The sequence below is a fragment of the Colobus angolensis genome, unplaced genomic scaffold (genome assembly GCF_000951035.1).
Source record: "Colobus angolensis palliatus isolate OR3802 unplaced genomic scaffold, Cang.pa_1.0 Scaffold589, whole genome shotgun sequence".
In the NCBI taxonomy this organism is placed as follows: domain Eukaryota; kingdom Metazoa; phylum Chordata; class Mammalia; order Primates; family Cercopithecidae; genus Colobus; species Colobus angolensis.
Genome location: NW_012119476.1, coordinates 605,160 through 622,914, shown reverse-complemented (window position 1 = coordinate 622,914; position 17,755 = coordinate 605,160). Strand labels below are relative to the sequence as shown.

General features: G+C 37.2%; 1 protein-coding gene across 2 annotated transcripts in view; it reads left to right on the top strand.

Moving 5' to 3' along the window:
* UPRT (uracil phosphoribosyltransferase (FUR1) homolog (S. cerevisiae)) overlaps positions 1-17,755 on the top strand; it is a 32,242-nt gene that overhangs the window by 8,684 nt on the left and 5,803 nt on the right. For both annotated transcript variants that reach the window (XM_011962255.1, XM_011962256.1), the window contains exons 2-5: positions 11,162-11,204; positions 14,012-14,081; positions 15,150-15,212; positions 17,393-17,554. In XM_011962255.1, the coding sequence (XP_011817645.1) occupies positions 11,162-11,204; positions 14,012-14,081; positions 15,150-15,212; positions 17,393-17,554 (338 nt within the window). The remainder of the gene's footprint in view (positions 1-11,161; positions 11,205-14,011; positions 14,082-15,149; positions 15,213-17,392; positions 17,555-17,755) is intronic.

The following is a 17,755-nucleotide window of genomic DNA, read 5'->3' as shown; positions in this document are numbered from 1 at the left end:
ATATATATATATATATATATATAGCTTCAATTTCACTTAGTTCTGCTCTGATCTTGGTTACTTCCTTTCTTCTGCTGGATTTGGGTTTGGTTTGTTCTTGTTTCTCTAGTTCCTTGAGGTGTGATCTTAGAATGTCAGTTTGTGTTCTTTCAGTCTTTTTGATGTAGGTGTTTAGGGCTGTGAAATTCCCTCTTAGCACTGCCTTTGCTGTATCCCAGAGGTTTTGGGAGGTTGTGTCATTATTTGGGAGGTATGTGTCATTCAGTTTGAAGAATTTCTAAATTTCCATCTTGATTTTGTTTTTGACCCAATGATCATTCAGGAACAGGTTATTTAATTTCATGTATTTGCATGATTTTGAAGGTTGCTTTTGGAGTTGATTTCCAGTTTTATTCCACTGTGGTCTGAGAGAGTGCTTGATATAATTTCAGTTTTCTTAAATGTATTCAGGCTTGTTTTATGGCCTATCATATTGTCTATCTTGGAGAAAGTTCCATGCACTGTTGAATAGAATATGTATTCTGCAGTTGTTGGATGAAATGTTCTGTATATATTTGTTAAGTCAATTTGTTCTAAGGTATAGTTTAAATCCATTGTTTCTCTGTTGACCTTCTGTCTTGATGACCTGTCTAGTGCTGTCAGTGGAGTATTGAAGTCCCCCACTATTATTATGTTGCTGTCTAACTCATTTCTTAGGTCTGTTAGTAATTGTTTTATAAATTTGGGAGGTCCAGTGTTAGGTGTACATATGTTTAGGATTGTGATAGTTTTCCACTGGACAAGGCTTTTTAGTGTTATATAATGTCCCTCTTTGTCTTTGTTAAGTGCTGTTGCTTTCAAGTTTGTTTTGTCTGATATAAGAACAGCTACTCCATCTCACTTTTGGTGTCCATTTGCATGAAATGTCTCTTTCCACTTCTACCTTATGTTTGTGTGAGTCCTCATGTGTTAGGTGAGTCTCCTGAAGGCAGCAGATAATTGGTTGGTTAGTTCCTATCCATTCTTCAATTTTGTATCTTTTAAGTGGAGCGTTTAGGTCATTTACATTCAATGTTAGTATTGAAATGTGAGGTTCTGTTGCATTGATCATGCTCTTTGCTGTCTTTGTACTTTGTTTTTTTTGTTTTGTTTTTAGTTTTTGCCTTTTACTTGTATTTTTGTTGTATAGGTCCTGAGTGATTTATGCTATAAAGAGGTTCTGTTTTGATGTGTTTCCAGGATTTGTTTCAAGATTTAGAGCTCCTTTTAGCAGTTTTTGTAGTGGTGGCTTGATAATGGTGAATTCTCTCAGCGTTTGCCTGAAAAAGTCTGTATCTTTCCTTCATGTTTGATGCTTAGTTTCGCTGCACACAAAATTCTTGGCTGATTTGTTTGTTTGCTTGAGGAGGCTGAAGATAGAAAGCTTCCAGCTTGTAGAGTTTCTGCTGACAAATCTGCTGTTAATCTGATAGGTTTTCATAGGTTACTTGGTGTTTTTGTCTCACAGCTCTTAAGATTTTTTTCCTTCATCTTAACTTTGGATAGCCTGATGACAATGTGCCTAGGCAATGACCTTTTTGTGATGAATTTTCCAGGCATTCTTTGTGCTTCTTGTATTTGGATGTCTATGTCTCTAGCAAGGCTGGGGAAATTTTTGTCAATTATTCCCCCAAATGTGTTTTCCAAGCTTTTAGAATTCTCTTCTTCCTCAGGAACACTGATGATTCTTAGGTTTAGTTGTTTAACATAATCCTAGAATTCTTGGAGGCTTCGTTCATATTTTCTTACTCTTTTTTCTTTGTCTTTGTTGGATTGAGTTAATTCAAAGACCTTGTCTTCAAGCTGTCAATTTCTGTCTTCTACTTGTTCAATTCAGTTGCTGAGACTTTCCAGAGCATTTCCCATATCTAAAAGTGTGTCCAACGTTTCCTGAAGTTTTGATTGTTTTTTCTGTGCACTGTTTCCTTGAATATTTCTCCATTCATTTGTTGTATTGTTTTTGGATTTCCTTGCATTGGGCTTTGCCTTTCTCTGGTGCCTCCCTGATTAGCTTAATAACTAACCTCCTGAATTCTTCTTCAGGCAAATCAGGGATTCCTTCTTGGTTTGCATCCATTGCTGGTGAACTAGTGTGATTTTGGGGGGCTGTTAAAGAGCCTTCTTATGTCATATTACCAGGGTTTGTTTTCTGATTCCTTCTCATTTGGGTATGCTCTGTCAGAGGGAAGGTTTAGGGCCAAAGGCTGTTGCTCAGATTCTTTTGTCCCATGAGGTGTTCCCTTGATCAGTACTCTCCTCCTTTTCCTATGAATATGGCTTCCTGTGAGCCAAACTGCTGTGATTGTTGTCTCTCTTCTGGGCCCAGCCACCCAGAGAGTCTACCCAGCTCTGGACTGGTACTGGATGTTGTCTGCATGGGAGTTCTGTGATGTGAACCATCTATGGGTCTGTCAGCCATGGATACCAGTGCCTGTTCCAGTGGAGGTGGCAGAGGGGGTGCAGTGGACTCCATTATGGTTTTTAGCTTTGGTGGTTTAATGTTCTATTTTTTTTGCTGGTTGGCCTCTTGCCAAGAGGTGGCACTTTCCAGGGAGCATCACCTGTAGTAGTGTGGAGAGGGACTGATGGTGGGTGGGGCCCTAGAAATCCTAAGATTATATGCCCTTTGTCTTCTTCTATCACAGTGGGTAGGGAAGGAACATCAGGTGGGAGCAGGGCTAGGTGTGTCTGAGCTCAGACTCTCCTCGGGCTGGTCTTGCTGTGGCTGCTGTTGGGGATGGGGTTGAGATGCCCAGGTCACTGGAGTTGTGTACCTAGGAGGATTATGGCTACCTCTGCTGAGTCCTGCAGGTTGTCAGGGAAGCGGGGGAAAGCCAGGAGTCACAGGCCTCACCCAGCTCCCATGTAAACCAAAGTGCCGGTCTCACTCCCACCGTGCCCCCTCCAACAGCCCCAAGTCTGTTTTCAGGCGGTGGGCACGACTGGCTTGAAAAATTGCCCAGGCTACCTGCCTCCAAGTTGAGAAAGAAAAACTTCTTCCCCTGCCTGTGGAGTCAGCTCACTGGATTTGTGCCCTCCCTGAGTTCTGGCCAGGAGGCTTCTCACCCCATTGAAATTGTTACAAAGTTCAGCTAGAGATTTCCTTCTCCCTGTGGAGATTTAACCCCTGCTCCTCTGACCTCACTCCTGATGGATTCCTGTTTTGTCAGGCAGGAATGGGCTGCTTGGGGATCCAGGAAGCTTCCAGGGCCTTTCTGCTGCTTCCTCTACCCCTGTATTTCACTGGGCTCTCTAAATTGACTCAGCTCCAGGTAAGGTCATAAATTTCTCCTGCAAACAGACCTTCAGATTCTTCAGTGGGGCTGTGTGTTTGGGAGAGGAGGGTCTTCCTTTCTCTCTTCCATAGTTGGGGCACTCACAGTATTTGGGGTGTCTCCCAGGTCCTGCAGGAGCAGTCTGCTTCCTTAAGAGGGCCTTTGGGTCCTCTCCTCTGTCCTATTTTGAATGTTCACATTGAACACAGCTTTGAGGTGCAGGTAAATAGTTATTGACACTCTAGTTTATGAGTTTATTAGGAAGGTGCTAAAGTGCTGTGGCCTTGATGACTTGCACCTGGCAAAAAAAAAAAAAAACATTTTTTAAACATTTTGCTTTTGGTTAAGTTTGCTCCGAATTCTTCATTGGGGGTTTGTTTTTGTGAAGGTAAAGGAAGGAGAAGGAAAAACATTCATAAATCATCTGTATACTATGACAAACTTTGGGACTATATTTTAGTGATCACATAATAATAAAGTAATTATGGATGTAAAGGTCATGTTTTCACTAAACATTAACTTTAAATGAAACATTCCTTTGGTTAAAACCTGCCAGAAAAGCTTTTTGGTTGTACTTTCCTTTAACTTGTTGCTCAAAACCAAAAAAAGCACATTAGAGCTGAGTATGAGTCCATTTAATTCTTCCTCCTCAACTTAGATTGCCTGTCAAAGTACAGGATGCTTAGTTAAATCTGAATTCACATAAACAATGCATGATTTTTTATGTTAAGTATGTCCTAAATATTTCATGAGATTTCTGAAATACAAATTTACTTGTGGGGGTGGGTCCTGATTTTGATTTGCTTAATCTGGCAAACCTATGCCCAACTACAATACCCAACCTGCCCCTTGCCCCATACACTACAAACAAACTTTGTATATAATCCTCCCAGAGAAAGTGATACATTTAAACTTTTGAAATGACAAATAATTCAGTGCTACTAGCATTTTATTTAAATTAAGTTGTTTTTAGGTGATAAGTCACAAGATTTTGCTTTAGTCATTTTTGGAAAGGATGTATTCTTGTATGTGGTAACTTTAGTACATATTTTACAAGCCATGTTATAAAAACTTTTCCCTCTTCAGAAGGAATATTTTAATGATGTTTTATTTGCCTCCCAGACTCATTGTTTTGTTGTTTGCATTGTATATACATATCAATCTGATTCACAGGGAGAGAAGTATCCTAAAAGGATATCTAAAAAATTGGCTACCTTTTAGTAGTAAGCATTTCCTTATTAGGGCAAAATATAAGTCATTGCTTTTCTCAGAGACTTGGAATTGGAGAGCTCCAGGCTGTAAAGAACCTGACTTTACTTTTGGAAGCCTCACTGTTTTCATTGCTAAAGTGGTGGTGATAATAAAATCTACTTCTTAAATTGCATGAGGATTAGATGAGATAATATACCAAAAGTGGTTACTACTGGGCACCAAGGAAGCTTTTAATAAATGGTGGCCTCTGGAAAATAAGGTAGTAACATGTGTATAACATTAGGTACCTCCTGTAATTTATAAGAGTTATATACTTAAGTCATTGTGATTTAGGATATATATATATATATATATACACACACACACACACACACACACACATACACACACGTATGTATATGTAGTTGTTAAATTGATTTTGTAAAAAAAGATGAGGGTTGTTAAGTGTATTCTAAATAGAGAGAAGAAACAGAATGAGTGATAAAATGTCAATATCTGCTGTGAGAATTGAAGTTGTAATTATCCCAGGGGAGAATTTCCTCCAACATGCTAGAGAATCCCTCCATTTAGAAGTTGTAGTAATAGTAATAGTACTAGTAGTAGTGAAGCCTAGTAAGAAGAGGGGAAAAGGTTTCATGTTGGTTTGGGTCTACTATGAGATGTACATATTTTTAAATATACACAATTGCTATAGTCCCAGGAAATTTTAAAGTGCTTTATAGACAGTCTCACTTAACATTTAGGAAAGAGTCAGGTTTAACATTAAATTGTCCACATTAAATTGAGGATTTGCACAAAATTCTTTGAAATAAAACAGAAACACAGCATACCAAAATCTCTGGGATGCAGCAAAAGCAGGATTAAGAGGAGTTTATAGTGCTAAACACCTCAAAAAGTTAAAAAGATCTCATTAGCAATGTAATGTCACACCTAGAGCAACTAGAAAAACAAGAAAAAACTAACCCTAAAGCTATCAGAAGAAAATAAATAATTAAAGTCGGAGTGGAAGTGAATAAAATTGATACCCAAAAACATAAAGAGGATCAACAAAATCAAAAGTTACTTCTTTGAAAGGATAAACAAAATCAATAGACCATTAGCTAGATTGATAAAGGATAAAAAGAGAGAAGATCCAAATAATCACAATCTGAAAAGGCAAAGGTGATATTACAAACAATCTCATGTAAATACAAAAGATCCTCAGAGACTATGATGAACAACTCTAGATGCAAAAACTAGAAGATCTAGAGGAAATGGATACGTTCCTGGAAACAAACATTCTCCCAAAATTGAATTAGGAAGAAATTGAAACCCTGAACAGACCAACATTAAGTTCCAAAATTGAATAAGTAATAAAAAACCTACCAACCTAAAGAAGACCTGGACCAGATAGATTCACAATTGAATTCTACCAGATATGCAAGAAGAGCTTATACCAGTTCTACTGAAACGATTCCAAAAAATCAAGGAGGAAGGACTCCTCCCTAACTCATTCTGTGAATCCAACGAATCCAGCATCACCCTGATAACAAAACCTGGCAAAGACTCAATGAAAAAAGAAAACTACAAGCCACTTACGATGAACATAGATGCAAAAGTCCTCAACAAAATACTAGCAAAACAAATTCAACAGCATATCAATAAGTTAATTTGCCATTATCAAGTAGGTGCCATTACTGGGATGCAAGGATAATTCAACATATACAAATCACTAAATGTGATTCAACACATAAAAAGAATTTTAAAATATATGATCATCTCAACAGCTGCAGAAAAAGCTTTTGATAAAGTGTACCCTCCATTTATCATAAAACCCCTCAAAAAATCATTTCTTAGTTATCAAAGGAAAATACCTGAAAGTAATAACAGCCATGTATCTATGACAGACCCACAGCCAACACTGTACTGAATGGGCAAAAACTGGAAGCATTTCCTATGAAAACTGGAACAAGACAAGGATACTCACTCTCACCACTCCTATTCAACATGGTACTGGAAGTGCTAGCAAGAGCAATCAGGCAAGAGAAATAAATAAAAGGCAACCAAATAGGAAAAGAAGTCATCAAACTATCTCTCTTCATGGAAAATATGATTCTATATATAGAAAACCATGTAGATTCCACTAAAAGGCTCCTGGAACTGATAAATGACTTCAGTAATATTTCAGAATACAAAATCAATGTACCAAAATCAGTAGCATTTATATACACCAATGGTATTCAAGCTGAGAGCCAAATCAAGAACACATCATATTTACAGGGCTGGGTGTGATGGCTCATGCCAGTAATTCAAGCACACTGGGAGGCCAAAGCAGGAGGATCACTTGAGCTGAGGAGTTCAAGACCAGCCTGGGCAATATAGTGAGACCCCATATCTATAAAGTAAATAAATGAAAAAAAGTTCCATTTACAATAGCTGCAAAAAAATACCTAGGAATACATCTAACCAAGGGGGTGAAAGATCTCTACAAGGAGAGCTACAAAATACAGCTAAAAGAAATCGTAGATGACACAAACAGATGGAAAAACATTTCATGAGCATGGATTGGAAGAATCAGTTTTGGTAAAATGGACACACTGCCGAAAGCAATCTATAGATCCAATACTATTCCTCTCAAACTACCAACATTATTTTTCTCAGAATTGGAAAAACAAACTATTCTAAAATTCATATGGAGCCCCAAAAGAGCCAGAATAGCCAAAGCAATCCTAAGCAAAAAGAACATCACATTATCTGACTTCAAACTATACTACAAGGCCACAGTAACCAAAACAGCATGATACTGGTGAAAAAACAGACACACAGACTGATGGAACAGAATAGAGAACCCAGAAATAAAGCCACAGACTTACAGCTATTTAATCTTCGACAAAACCAACAAAAGTAAGGAATAGGGAAAGGACTACCTATTCAATAAATGGTTTGGGGATGGCTGGCTATCCATATGTGGAAGAATGAAACTGGACCCACACTTTTCACTGTGTAGAAAACTTAAGATGGATTAAATATTTACATGTAAGACCTCAAACTACAAGAATCGTAGAAGAAAACCTAGGAATTACCCTTCTTACCATTGATCTTGGAATTTGTGACAAAGTCGTCAAAAGCAATTGCAGCAAAAACAAAAATTTACAAGTGAGACCTAATTAAACTAAAGAGCTTCTGCACAGCAAAAGAAACTATCAACAGAGTAAACAGACAACCTACAGAATGGAAGAAAATATTCACAAACTGTGCATCTGACAAAGGTGTAATATCCAGAAATCTATAAGGAACTTAAACACATTGAACAAGCAAAAAACAAAGAACCCCCTTAAAGAGGTGCAAAAGACATAAACACTTTTCTAAAGAAGACATACAAGCAGCCTACAAACATATGAAAAAATGCTCATCATCACTAATCAGATAAATGCAAATAAAAACCACAATGAAATACCATCTCACACCCGTTAGAATGGTGATTATTAAAAAGTCAAAAAACAACAGATCTTTGCAAGGATATGGAGAAAAGGAGATGCTTATACACTGTTGGTGAGAATGTGAATTAGTTCAGCCAGTGTGGAAAGCTGTTTCAAGATTTCTGAAATTATTAGGAACCATTTGACCCAAGAATCCCATTACTGGGTATATATTCAAATGAAAACAAATTGTTCTACCAAAAAAACACATGCACTTGTATGTTCATCACAACAGTATTTACAATAGCAAAGACATGGAATCAATGTAGGTGCCCATCAACAGTGGATTGGATAGAAAAAGTGTGGTAAATATGTATGATGGAGTCCTATGCAGCCATAGAAAAGAATGAAATCATGTCCTTTGCAGTGACATGGATGCAGCTGGAGGCCATTATCCTAAGCAAATGAATGCAGGAACAGATAATCAAATACTGCATGTTCTTACTTATAAATGGGAGCTAAACACTGGGTACTTATGGACATGAAGATGGCAACAGTAGACACTGGGGACTACTAAATTTTAGGGGGAAGGATGGAGGGGAACAAGAGTTGGGAAACTAACTTGTGTACTATGCTAAGTACCTGGGTGATAGGATCATTTGTACCCAAACCTCAGCATCATGCAATACACCCAGGTAAAAAACCTACACATGTACCCCCTGAATGTAAAATAAAAGTTGAAAAAAAGTAAATTAAAAAATAAGGATTTAGCTTCCAGTATGAATCTCATTCTTTTGTTGTTTCAGTGTGAAGATCACTTTTTAAAATGACTGCCTTTGGCATTTGTCTTGTTGCTACAGGTGTGTGACACATTTGTTTATGTGAGGCAGTGTCAAGAAAAGTGGGTTCTCAGATATGATTAAATCTGCATTGCTAAACCTGGTTGGGGTTTGTACAATTTAAAATATGCTCAGCTTAACATTAATTAGATATCTATACTTTGGATTACAAGTGCCTGGATATCATTATCTGTTCAAATATTTGATATTTGGTTATTTAGATATATTTAAAAATATTCCAGGGATGTGTATCTGTGTGTTTTTTACATTGTGGTAATTTTACATTAGACTTTATTTGGGACTATTATCAGATAGAAGATGATTAATGTGTCTTTCAAAGCTTTATTTCCAGTAGGAGAGATTACATTTATGATTTAAAATGAAGTGTGTGGAATGAAGAAGGTCTGGAGTCTGGTTCATATTAAAACATCCCTATTAACAAATATTTCAGCCTAGCGTTGTGTCTAAAATAGAGCCTCAGAGAATACATGCAGCTTCATTGATACAACAAGTAAATACCTGCTTTATGAAACTCTTGTCTTAACAATGTTAAAGATTTAAATATGATATTGAAGGCCATTGTGGATTTTTTTTTTAAAAAGGAGGTCAACTTATTGTATTCTAGATATAATTTAATTTCTAAATGGATTTAAAATGAATAGTATGGATCTGAAGTCTGTCTATACAGCAGGAAATAGGTAAGTAATTACAGCTTATAGAGTTACTTGGAGTGGTAACTGATTTTACTGGAGGTCAAATAACTGTCAAGAGATAACAGCTCATATTAAGTTCTCATAGTGTGTACCTTTTTTGGAATGTAGAGAAAGTAGGTGCTTTTGATGCAAAAGTTAGCTGAGGCTGATTTTTTTGTGGGGGAGGGTATGAAAGGTAGTAAAATGTTTGATTCCAAAGTAAAATAACAGATTTGGGCAACTCTGATCACTTAACCTAATATACTGTTTCTCTGTATTAAAGTGATATCTAACTGTTCAGAAATTAAAACCGACATTTCCAGTGTCTCCCATAATATATAACACTGCATATGTCTTTAAGTCAAATCCAGACTTCTTATTGAAAAACTATGTTCTGGCTGCCTAGGTAAGTTTGTATAGACCTAGCAAACAGAGCAGTAGGTTTCAGTATTTTTTGTAGTTCACTGTAGTGAAGTTTAATTATATAAATGAAAGGTGCTGGTGTAATTGGATAGTCTTATTTGAAAACCACAGTTCATGAAATTGAGCCTGTTTTAAAGGGGCTCTGTGTGTGTGTAGGTATGTGTGGATAGAGTTTTCTGAGTTTAAGGAATTTTTGTACATAAACAACACAGACCTATATTCTCGCTGTTGCTCAATTGTGGTTTATATTTTAGAGAGCTAGTATCTGTAGTATGATAGAACTGTGGTTACTATAAGAAACCTAATGCCATTTGTGTCAGGGCTATTTCATTGCTTTTTCCATCTCAGAGAAATCAAATGCAGCTTGAGGAAAAAGAGTGGAAATTAATGATATACTGAGATAATATGTGTTTGCATATATCATTTTGATGCTGTTTTGGAGAATAGGTAGTCCATAGATAGGCAGATGGGGATTTTTAAGTACATAAGCTGTAAATCAATCCATTCAGTCAGATCATTTAACTTATATGGAAGAAGGATGAGGAACAATACTACATTTTTATGTACAGAAATAACATCAGTTGTTTAACATTCCCTTTTTGGCTCGTTAACAGCTTGTGGGTAGACGTAGCCCTGGATTATTATTACTTGGTTACCTTAGGATATTGAACAGAGGAAATGGACAGGAAAATGGCAGAAAGATCTAGGGAATGAAGTACTCATTTGAAAAAACAGTCAAAAGGAACAAATTATCAATTATTTGAGAATGAGTTCTCAGAAATTAGGTTATATGTTTTTGAAAGCAGTGGCAAAAGTAGAGGATTTATTTATTCATACCATTCTAGTTCCAAAAAAGATTACAAAGTAGATGGGTTACTTATCTTGGTAATATAGGTTTTAGATCAAGGTGAATTGAGGGGGAAAATGGGGAGAAAGTGCTTTTCTTACTGCAAAGTTTCCTCTCAACTTTAGCTCTGGGCTTTTTCTCACCCTCCAGGGGTAACTTGTTCATCTCCTGGTTGACTAATATGTACTTGGGCAGCTCAGCGGGGGACTGCATGATCTTTTCAGTTCCAGTCTCTAATGTTGATATCAAAGAAGCATTTTCATTATTGATCAAGTCATCTCATTTAGATGTCTGTATCCTAGTAAAAAGTATCTTGCCTCGGTAATAGTCTGTACATGTCAACATTTAAGCTTTTAGTGTGTTATAGGTCTTAATATCAGTGTTACTGTACTTATTAAATAACATTTTGCCTTAAAGCTCTAATTTAGACTAAAACTTGTATTATCTTTTTTTTTAGGACAGCCAGTAGAGGGGACTTCATGTTTTCTGCGGATCGTTTGGTAGGTGCGGGCTTCTCATTTTCATTTCATTGTTTTGCCTAGTGATATAATCATGGTAGACCAAGGGGTATTTTTGTTCTAGAGCATTCTGGGGCTGAAAGAGATTGTACTAAGTAACCATCATCTTGCTAGGCTAATGAAGTATTGTTTCACTGTTGCATTAAAGGTCTACTTCAATACTTTTCACCACAAAGCATTGCCCATGAACTAATTCCCTGTATTTCTGAGATATCATTACCTCTCAAATGGATCTGGGTAACTTGAGTCTCAGCAATTCTTAAGTGCCTCTTCTTAGGGCAGTGAAGTACATTAAAAGAAAACCAAAAATGTAAGGAGACCTAATAGTTACACTTGTGGTATCCAGCGAATGTACAAAAATATATTTCTTGTAGTTTACGGCAGCAGCGGGAGGAGGCTTATTTTGCCTCTTCTTTCCTGTACTAGCCTTCACATGTGAAGACTACATTTGACTGTCTATGCTTTCCTCAGACACTTCCTATTAAGGATTGACCAAGCCCAGTTCTGTTTATCTAGTGTGATCTGAGAGGATCTCAGTCCAAAGTGGTTTGTCTTCAGGGTAAGCACTGTGTTTTCTTCTTGTGTTAATATCTAAGCATGCTCAGTGCTTGGAGTGAGGTTGACATGTTTTCTGCTGTGGATATTAGTTTTAATCCACAGCAGAAAATACATTACATTCAGGAAAGTTTAGTGTATATTTATATTTATATATAGTCTAATGTATATTTATATTTAGTGTATATTCATGAAGTTTAGTGTATATTTCATGAATGTATTTCACTAAACTTGTGTGAATTAGGCATTGTGCTAGGCTGTGTCCAGAGAGATGAGATACAATAGTGAAGAAGGTAGGCATGGTCCCTAATCTCATGGTGTTTATGATCTAAATACTAGATTTATAAACTAATTACAAATTTAGTTTGGGAAAGAAAGGAATGAACATGGCTTCTTAGCCCCAAAGTTATAATCAGATTAAGGTAGATAATTAAAAGGAATGTGAAAAAAGGCATGAAACTTTTCATTTAGGTTTTGCCTGAGGAATTTGTTCCAAAAGAGCATAGACAACTCCTGTTCTGCTTTTGGTCATAAATATTCTTGGTTCAGAGACCAATTTTATTTAAAATTACTTGAGTTTTCAGTGGCAGTAATAACCCTTGGATAGTAACAAGATAAATGTGGATGACATTCCTGGAGCAATAGTTAGGTCATTCTGTTTTTTATGCTTTTATCAAACCAAAAGAACTGGCTTGAATAACTTGTATCTTAATGGCTGCTGTTTTGGTGTTTACTGGTAGAAAATGGTTCCTCTTTCTTTTGCTGTTCTTATGTTCTTTTTCTATAGAAAGTAGGAGTTAAGTTCATGGTTATTGTAAGATGCTTCCCTGAAAGGACAAGCATAATCTTAGCCCAGTGAGATAGTAAGGACCTATGGCATAATTCACCTGAGGGGATGATGAATTGGACCTCTCTTTGTTCTCTGCAGGTGGCTTTGAAGGTCCTGATATGGGGTGAGAAAGGGTCTGTTGTGGTTGTGGTAGAGACTGGAGCTATTTAAGTTTATCTTCTTGAGGATTTCTAGTACACCATCTCCTGCAGCACATGTCATTAATATATATTAATTTTATCCTGAATTTGTCAGGGTTCCCTTCCTTGGCCCTCAGATCCTTGGGTTCTTTATATTTTAGTTGCTCTTCTGATTTTATGCTCTCCTATAAGAGTTGGGCACACTAATTTCTGTCCCAGGGTTGGAGGGGATGGGGATAGGAGGTAAGACTCATTAGAGGACTGTTACTAGAAGGAAAAGATCTAGGCTCTTCAAAGAAAAGAATCCTCTTTTACCCTTGTAATTTGCTCATAAAAAAAAAATATCCACAGAAGATGGTGACTGTAGGTGAGTATGCACACATATGCAGTATTCATGAGGTGCGTGGGCCCTCTGTCTCATGCTGCAGGCTGACAAAATCCTGGCTTATTTAGAATTGTTTTAATGGCAGCAGGGCGTTATTATATGTTGTGATAACAGAGCATGGGGGCCTGGTGCTTCTCACTGCTGTTGCAGATTCTCAATCAGTAATGTAATATTGATTGAATAAAATGTGCATTGCAGACTCAGCATTACCTTTATTGTAGTTGGCTCTGGTTGTTCATGGGATTACCATATCTTGTTTTTGGAGGCTCTTCTAGTAGTTCTGAGTGATGCTTTCCTTTGTACCACACATTACGATTGATATGAGCCTTCTCTTTAGCTGAGAAGCCGCAGTGCATTTTACTGGATCCTCCTTCAAGCTCAGTAAATTGGTTCAGCCAATGCACTCATTTATTTCCTCTAAAGAAGTTTCAGGCTTTATTTTCATTATGGTGGGCCTTTGTTAAAAATAATCTGACTTAACGATTTCCAAGGTACTGAATAAAGCAGAGAAATTCCCAGTGGGCACTATTTCCAGAATAATAAGAAGTATATTACTTCCAAGAGTGCCTGCCATGACTGTTGTCACTTGCTGGAGTTTTGTGTCCTTCATAGTCTGGACTGACAGAGTGAGAATCAGAAGGCATATTGGAGCCTTTTGGTAGCAATCATGTGCCTATCTGAGGCTGGATACCTAGCAGCAAGTAGCATGGCATTTGGATCTATCCCCGTATCTAACACATGATAGGGGGCCCCTTCCTGCCTCCATAAGTGAAACCTTTGCCTAGTGTGTTCATGACTGCCTACTGTTCAGCTCCTGAAGCTAACAGCTAACAGGAGATTCCCAGCAGGTTCTCAACTTCTTCTTCCTTTGACTCTCTAGATCAGACTTGTTGTGGAAGAGGGATTGAATCAGCTGCCATATAAGGAATGCATGGTGACCACTCCAACAGGTAACTAGGGCTGTTATTCTCAAATTTTCCTCATAAAAATTCCAAGCTACAATGGGGAAAGATGGAAGTAAAGCAGTCTAAGTAAAATAAATATGCAAAATGAGGAGCCTAGGTGAAGCTATTCTTTTAAAATCTTAAAAAAAAAAAATTCTCAGGCATTTAGGAAAGAAATCTATGTAGATGACTTTTTGTTAATGACTTGCTTGTCAATTCAAGTTAAAGGTTAACAAGTACTCTTCAGCATGCAGGTATTGCCTCTGATGACAGCCCATTGGGACCATAGTTAAGAATTGCTGGCAGCTTATCTTCATCTCTATGGGAAAGCTGCTGGTGAGCACAAATGGGCAAGTCTGTTTTGGCACTGAAATTACATGGTAAAAAAGGATAGAAAGTAAAAAAGAAAACTAAAAATGATAAGAATTGGAGAAGATGCTTTGTTCTATCCTTTAATAGAAAGTAGCCATAGATCTCTGTTTCAGGGATTTGAAATTATGATTTGGTTCTTTAGTAAATAATGTAAAACTGTTCTATTCAAAGGGTTGACTTTATGAAAATTGGGGACTGAGCTTGTTGCATCATAATTGACACAAATTCAGGATGAGACCAAGAGTTGAGCATGTCTTAATAACTACTTCAGCCACTTTCTTCTGCTTTTAAGGAAGAATGGAGGCTCATAAAGAAGAATGGAATGAGGAGGCTTTCTGCTGTGGCTCACAGTGGGGTCCCAGTTTGAATTGATGGGGTATATAGCATTCTCGGAGTGCGGTGATTGTCCTTTGAATTCAGTTTGAGGAATGTGTATGTGAATATCATGTTATAATAAGTCCTATTCCCATTCAATGAAGTCTGCCTCTCCCAATTATCCCCACAGGTTTCTTATGAAGAATTAAGAAGTAACTGAAAAGTCATGACTCATCTCATTACTTCCACAGGGAATCTCAGGCATTATACAGTGTGTCTGAACAAGGGTTGCTTTGTGCCCATCTGCTTTAAACCACAGATGCTTTATAGAATAAGTAGGTTACTCCAGTGATGAAAGATAAATTATTTGGTTTTATTTCCTAACAGGATACAAGTATGAAGGAGTGAAATTTGAGAAGGGAAATTGTGGGGTCAGCATAATGAGAAGTGGTAGGTTCACATGTGTGTGATTTTTGTCTCTTTGTATGCATAGAAATTGTTGCTGTTTTTCAGAAGAGAGGCAGGCTTGTCTGTCATAATTGCAGCCTGCCTTTAGTTAAATCTCACCACCTGTGTTATCTATCCTCATGGTGCTGTGGAGTCATGGCCTGTGTGAGGCTAGGTTTGCTAATTTTAACTAGAGCGTATTCCCTAACAGAGTGCTCACATGGGCAAGCCACCTTTCAAAGAGATTCAGGGGACGATGGGAGGATAGGAGGATGTGATGATGCTATCTTGGGGAGAATAGGGCAGTTGGAAGACTGAGGGAATATGGTATAAATTCGGGCCTGGAGAACTTTGAGTACCTGACGAGAAATATTTCTTTTGTTTTTATTTCTGTTGTTGGGCTAAATGACTTGTTTTATAGTTTTTTTTTAATTTTTTTTTTTTTTTTTTAGAGACAGGGTCTCATTCTGTTGTCCAGGCTGGAGTATGGTGGCGTGATCATAGTTCACTGTAACCTCAAATTCCTGAGTTCAAGTAATCCTCCCACCTCAGCCTCCTGAGCAGCTAGGACTACAGGCACGTGCCACTATACCTAGCAAATTGAGAAACAATTTTTTTTTTTTGTTTTTGTAGAGATGAGGTCTTGCTATGTTGCCCAGGCTGGTCTAAAATTCCTGGCCTCCTGTGATGCTCCTGCCTCAGCCTCCCAAAGTGCTGGGATTATGGGCATGAGCCACCACACCCGGCCTAATCCTTTCAAACTTTATATATGATGACTATGTGACCGCATAGGCAAAAGTGCTTGACTGTCATTAATTCTAGGTATTTCCATTTGCTGGTCTTATGAATGTTGTATTTGTATTTGAGTTCAACTGATTACCCTTCTAAACCAACCTTTGTATAGCAAAATCACTTGCCTGTGATTAGAACCTATACCTGTTACGTGGGGTTTTTTCCATTCAGCAAACTTAATTGTTTTGCATAAGATTTATATTTTTTTGCATAAGTGGTAGAAGCTACACTTGTTTGCACTGAATACATATAGTTTAATTTTTAACATATAAACATTCACTTTTCTCTTTTGGTTATGAAGTTCTGTTTGTGAACAATTAAATGCCTCAAGTAAATTAGGAACTACTTTTTTCTAGGAGGTAGCTCTTAAGCATTGATAGCATTTCAGGACATTTCAGGACAATGATGTTCAACTTTTAAAAACTGGCAAAGACAATGGACTTTTAAGGTGCAGTTTCTTCTGTTTCAGTTCAGCTTCCTCCCTAAAGGCACAAGCATGGTCCTTGCACCCTTAGTATATACCAGATGACTTGTGGTGATGTACAGCATTGTTTATAACCTTAATAGCCATTTGTTGATTTTCATATATATTAGAAAGAAACTTGTTTTATATTTACCCTAGTGATATAGTTTCCTCTTAAAATAAATTTAAATGAAAACAATAAATTTAAGAAAAATGTTAAGTAAATGCCAGTATTGGTAGAATTCTGATATGGCCTAAAATCTTGAAGATGGCATGAGAATGACTGCCTTTTAGCAAACACCCCCTTAAAGGAATTCAGAGTCAAAAATAGCTCTGTGTTCAGAAACCAACAGTGGTAGTGCTAGTTATTGTTACCTGGGAGAGGGGGAACGATATACAACTTTTTCACTGCTTGCAGCAATATCTTTGCTGTTGAGAAGTCATTGTTGAGCTAAGTGATGTTCCCTGATGCTATCTTGACCTAAAAGGAGACTTTTTGATCTACAGCCTTTATTCTTCCACAAATCTTTTGCATTTTCTCAGACAAAAGTCACAAATTTAGGTGGTTTAAAGGCCTCTTTAAAATAATAGAGATAAAAATATTCCTGATATTAAAAAAGCTCAGGGAGCTGTTCAACAAAATGCTTTATTTCCTATAATCACGGAAGCATGACAGCTCTAAAACTTGTAAACTAGCAATAAAATTAGCTTATTCTAGTTTCATTAACCAGCCCTTAACCTGGTTTCATTAACCTCCACTAAGTATGAAATATGAGCATATCAGAAATAAAAGCTGTCAGCTTCAGAATAATTATTGTCCTTTTCCTTCCTCTTTGTATTAATAACAGTGACAAACTATACTTTGGCCTTTTCTTGGGCTTTCTCTCTGTTTCCCCTAATATTTTTTCTTTCTTTTTTCTTCTTCAAGGTGAGGCAATGGAACAAGGTTTACGAGACTGCTGTCGATCCATACGAATTGGAAAGATCCTGATTCAGAGTGATGAGGAGACACAAAGAGCTAAAGTATATTATGCCAAATTCCCCCCAGACATTTACCGGAGAAAAGTCCTTCTGATGTATCCAATTCTCAGTGAGTGGCTTCCGTTTATTTGTAACCTTTGGTTAGGGTTTAAATTCAACTTAGTGTCTGCCTCCCAGGTACCCTTATATAAAAGGCAAAAATAGTTTCTAAATGTACAGCCATCTGATCTTTGACAAACCTGAGAGAAACAAGAAATGGGGAAAGGATTCCCTATTTAATAAATGGTGCTAGGAAAATTGGCTAGCCATA